This window comes from Sinocyclocheilus anshuiensis, unplaced genomic scaffold, assembly GCF_001515605.1.
Source record: "Sinocyclocheilus anshuiensis isolate Anshui unplaced genomic scaffold, SAMN03320099.WGS_v1.1 scaffold2459, whole genome shotgun sequence".
In the NCBI taxonomy this organism is placed as follows: Eukaryota; Metazoa; Chordata; class Actinopteri; order Cypriniformes; family Cyprinidae; genus Sinocyclocheilus; species Sinocyclocheilus anshuiensis.
Window position 1 is genome coordinate 24,600 of NW_015538121.1, and position 5,518 is coordinate 30,117.

At 40.7% G+C, this 5,518-nt stretch overlaps 1 protein-coding gene across 1 annotated transcript in view; it reads right to left on the minus strand.

The window, feature by feature from the left end:
* LOC107683678 (serine/threonine-protein kinase WNK4-like) overlaps window positions 1-5,518 on the minus strand; it is a 62,192-nt gene that overhangs the window by 4,773 nt on the left and 51,901 nt on the right. The window contains exons 14-16 of the mRNA XM_016479751.1: window positions 4,652-4,780; window positions 852-1,753; window positions 8-113 (exon numbers count right to left, since the gene is read on the minus strand). Of these exons, the coding sequence (XP_016335237.1) occupies window positions 8-113; window positions 852-1,753; window positions 4,652-4,780 (1,137 nt within the window). The remainder of the gene's footprint in view (window positions 1-7; window positions 114-851; window positions 1,754-4,651; window positions 4,781-5,518) is intronic.

Below are 5,518 nucleotides of genomic sequence, written 5' to 3' on the forward strand. Positions count from 1 at the left end.
AACTCACCTTCAGATATAGGTGAGAGTCTAGATTTGGCTGCGATGGTATTCGTTTCAGACACTGCCAGAGACATGTACAGAGTGGGGGAGGACCTTGGGATGGGTGAGGACACCTAAAATAAGTTGAAAAACAAAAGTATCAACCCCAGACATCCTTCTACAGGTGCTTTAAGACATGTAATAACAGACAACACCTACGTCAAATACTGTACATGCTCAGAACAGGTTTGTCTAAGTATGCTCACAAAGATGTCTGAGAGCAATGCTCCACTTCATAGTATACCCTCATATTTATATTGACAGAAACACTTAAAACAAGTTCTTGTGGTGGTGCATGCCTTTGTTTATATAGTACATATCATTAGAAGAACAAGTTTGGCCTTAGAAGTTTTTAAAGTGACAGTAAAGTGACAGACACCCCAAAAATGAAACTTTTGTCATTGTTTAATCACCCTCAAGTCATTCCGAACTTGAAAGACTTACTTTATTGAGTGGAACACAAATGGAGAAATGTTTATAAAATACTCAAAAAATAGCCTAAACTTACATATTCCAACTGTAATGCGATTTTGTGAGAAACAGATCAATATCAAAATTGTTATTCATTGATTTAAACTTTTAAAAAATTGATGACACCTCGTAATAAGTCTAATAATAATAAGTAATAAGTTTGCATATTCGTGAGCAGCCAGAAGATTCTGTTGTGTTTCATGGAAGAAAAAAAAAACTCATACGGGTTTGCCATGTTCGAAATGAGTGTAAATAACAATTTCCCCAGAATTTCCATTTTTCCCTGAATTACTACTTTTAGTTAAAAGTTGTTTTGTGTGTGTTGTATTTCGAACACTTACAGTGTTTTGCGGACTGGGGGATGTGGAGGATGCTGGTGAGCTTGTGCTGGATGGGGTGCAGGAGCTTGATGCTGAACTGTCTGCCCGCTCTCTGAGCTGCCCAATGGGGTTAGACTGGCTCTCTGCCAGTGGGCTACTTCTGGACCCTGGAGAAGAGCTTGGGTTTGTGGGGTTTGGGTTTATGGGCTGTTTAATCTCAGGGCCCGTGCCTGTTCTCTGCTCTCTAAGAGGGACTACTGGTGGAGATGCTGTTTGGCCTCGTTCTTGAGGTTCAGGAACTGGTGCTGGAATCTGCATATAAGCATCAGGATATTGGTACATATCCATATACAGGCCACTCGGTGCCCCCTGGTGGTATGGAGCATCAGCGTTGCTCATACTCGCATGCTGAGCTGGATACATAGGGCCATACCCTGGTTGAGGGGTCATTTGCGGGTGGAAACCTTGAGGGATGGATCCAGGGGGTATAAAGGACTGTGCAAAGTTCATAGCCAGAGAAAGAACATTGGCCAGCGAAATAAAGGGCTGCTGGGAATGTGGCGGCCACATGCCTGCAGCTTGCGGACCAGGTGGAGGGGCAACTGAAAGTGGCAGAGTTTTGGTTTCAGCTTGAGGCGGAATCTCGATGGACTGCTGAACCGGTGAAACAACAGAAGAGGACGGAGAGGAGGAATAGAAGTTTGGGTTGCTGGGGACACGGGTAAGCGGACTTGGGTTGAGGGGGCTCTTGAGGGAGGCGTGATCGATTTGGTAGGGGTAGGCAAAGTGGGTGTTTTGAACATAAGGTGGTTTGGGGAGCTGAGGGGGCATGGCAGACATCTGATTTGGCAGGAGATGTGGCAGAAGTTCAGGGTGGGAGTACTGCGGGTAGTTGAGCGTAGACTGATAGGTCTGGGAGGAACCTGAAGGATGCAGAAATAGGAAGAAAGAGTGAAACACTGGCTTATCTCAATACACATTTACATAGCAGTAGTTCAAACAATCTCAGCTGCCAAGTTGTTGTAGTGTTCATCGCTAGTAGGCATTCCTACTAAACTTACAGTAGTCATGTCGTCAACAGTCACTGCCACCATTGATGCTATTGTAAGAAGTGGTGTGGCACTGTGGCTAAAACTTATGAACAGAAAGCAGTTGTGGGTTCGAGTCCTACAAAAAACAAGCCATGACCTGTCACACTTTATGCCCTAAATTCCACGTTGTTCCATAGGGATTGTCCCTCGAGTAAATGAGCTGTAAGTCACTGTGAATAAAATCATTGGATATGTGGTTACTTGCTCAAATCAGCAACTCTCGTGGAAAACTTTTGGTTGCTTTGTCACCATCTATGTGATCATTTTCAATGTTAAACTAACAATTAATTTATTAAAATAGGACTCTCTGACGTACTTTGACCGGTCAATGCTTTTCTTGACTTCTGAAAAGGCTCCATAGACATCACTGTGGCGTAAAAATAAAGCCACAAATCGGGATGTGACCTCACTCCTGAGGAGCTAACTACAATGGAGCATTCATCAAACTCCCTGTGCCAGTCCTCCACTTCCTGTGCAGACACATTGGAGCAATGATTTGTCACATATGTATCTTTCAAGAAAATAAAAAACTGGTAATCTTGAAATAGAGCTTTTACAGGCTGTGCAATATGTGTGGTTTGTTCTCTCAGGTAATGAAAGTTCATTTTGAAGCAGCAGGTGTCAAAAGCATATCCCGAGATACGTCAACAATGACACTGGCGTCAAAGCTTGGTCTCCATGGCGATGAGCGTTTAGAACAGTGGTTCTCAACCTTTTTTTCCACCGGGCCGCACTATGGTCCAAGTGCAAGTCTCACGGGCCGCACGCATATCATTTACATATTACGTCAGCAATACAAACCAACCTGATTTATAATATTATAGCCTAAATATTATGATATCTAATCGATTACATTCATTGAAATAAATAAATAATTCTACTCCCCATAAATAACACCCAATTTTGTGAACTTCGGCTCGAAAGGAGTAACAGCACAATCATAGGAGGAGTTTCACTTTTATGCGTGGGGGGGCACCCACTGGCAGATGAGCCACGAGCACTTTTTTATATGTTCTACATTTCATGTATTTATGTAACACATATTCTACATTAAAATATAATTTAGAATGAACAATAACTGCTGTACAAAGAGTAAAAAAAACAAAGAAAAAAAAACATACCTAATGCATAAAAGCCACCTCTTTTTCCGAATTGCGCAGATGACCACTATCTTTCTTTCATCTCTTCTGATAACTTTTCAGTCAAATCGTTTTCTGTGTGCTAGATCAGAAGCTAGAGCCCTGCATTTCAGCTCAGGCCCCGACTTTTTTACGCCCCTCGGGCTAGGCTTCGGGACAATTTTCACATCATAGTTCAGACGCGGGCAGGGCCTCGGGCCTGTTTTAGGCTTCTCCTTATTTTTATATTTTAGACATCCATCAATTAGTGATGAAAAAATTGCCGCGCTGGTTACGAATGATGTATTACTCTTACCTTTACATTTTTTTTTTTTCATTTACCTTAGAAAAAAATGCAATTGATCGCGCTGGTGTCTCTATGTCCTGCAAAGCGCGCTTCAGCTTCCACTCTCTGCGCAAACTATTGGATACAGCGCACATTTATCTAGGTTTAACGTTTAAACATTGTTATATGCTTGAACTGTTTTATATCTATAGATTTTATTTTAGTCAAGTCGTGATGATTTGAGAAGGCTAAATTGATCAAACATATGCTCACTGTCTGCCGCTGGCCACTTGGTCGTTACTTTAAATGCGTAACGTTAATTAGGCTATGTGAGTACTGCTCATGTCTGAAAATAATATATGAAAAACAAAATTATTTTACATAAAAACATTAGGCTATAGCTTATATTTATTTAGTACATTTTTTAATTAATATAAAAGCTAAAATGAATTGTAAAACTGAAAGTTTTTTTTTTTTTTTTTTATTGTGTTCAGCACGGTGGGCCGCATTTGAATTCGTCACGGGCCGCGGGTTGAGAACCACTGGTTTAGAAAGCCAATTGCAGAGTGGGATACACAAGATATCGAGTTTGTTCCCAGTAGCCTCACAGCTAATGGTGTGCAGAGAGAGAAATAGGCATGGAAAAGTGCTCTCGGTAACAATGACACGAGTGAAAGAAACAAGATGAAAGAGTGAGACAGAGAGAATGTTTATTATGACGCCCCGAACACTGAACGTCCACCAAGAGGTCTGGACTGTACTGATTATCTGTGTGATAGAACATGTCAAAAATAGCTGACAAGTCACAATGGACACATAAGAACTGGTTTTCCACTGGTAACTGAAGATGACAGTACAGACAGTACAAAATGTTTTAGATGACCAGGTGAGAGAAATGGTGCATAGATTTTCCACTGTAGGTTTGAGGTTGCATTTGATTGAATAACATAAAACAATGGAACAATAATGACCCATTGTTTGAAGAAAAAGACATCTGCTGGGCTTGATTCAAGTTACATGCTATAATAGGCACAAAACCCCTTTCTATTCAGTAAATCTGACTGAATCTACATGATGTAACAAGTTTAAAGATATGGTTTTGGGTTCACTCAGTTGCATGTAGATTAATTATCATTTGGATGTAAATTTGACCCTCATCCTCACATAAATTAGATTTCAGCATGATCAAGTTTTTATGATTTATGGCCATTCACAATACAAATTCTCAATGTGTTGTCATTTTAGGTAGAGCTGCTTAGGAATAATATGTATTGTAAAAAGCAATACATAAATTCAAGGAAAAAGAAAGTGGTTTATTGTGTGTACCTGTAGTGTGGAAGGATTGTGAACGCAGGGGCCGGACGGGTGGAATGGCATCGGGATCAACGTAAAAGTCGGCACTCAGTGTAGGTGAGGAACCCCGGGTCACTGGCCCTATACTGGCAGCAGCATAATCTGAAGGACATACACCACAGGTTCATATCATGATGTGCACTTTTATTTTTATATTGAGCAAATTACATTTTCTTTACATTACATAAAGCTTTCTGCATTTTTAGATTTTCATTAAGACATTATTTAGTCCCTTTATTAAAGGGTTAGTTCACCCAAAAATGACAATTCTGTCATTAATTACTCACCCTCGTGTCGTTTCAAACCCATAAGACCTTCGTTCATCTTCGGAACACAAATTAAGATATTTCTGATGGAATCTGAGAGCTGTCTGACCCTGCATAGACAGCAATACAACTGAAATGTTCCCAAGTCCAGAAACGTAGCAAGGAGATCTGTAAAATAATCCATGTGTCATCAGGGGTTCCACTGTAATTTTACGAAGCTACGAGAATGCTTTTTGTGCACAAAAAAAAACAAACAACGACTTTATTCAACAATTCGTCTCCTCCGCATCACCCTCTTGCACCATTTTGGAGAGTATCCGCTGGACGTAAACAGCGTATGCTGTTCTGTGTCAGCTGCGTCAAACGGATATGCTGTTTTCGTTCAGATCAAATCACAACAACGTAGGAAACAGATCCGGCGTGACGCAGCTGACACAGAATGTCAGATCATTTTTGGGTGAACAATCCCTTTAAGGATTTGAACACATTGCTACCTAGCCTGCATATTAAAGGAATAGTTCACCCAAAAATGAAAATTTGCTGAAAACGTACTCACCCTCAGGCCATCCAAGAT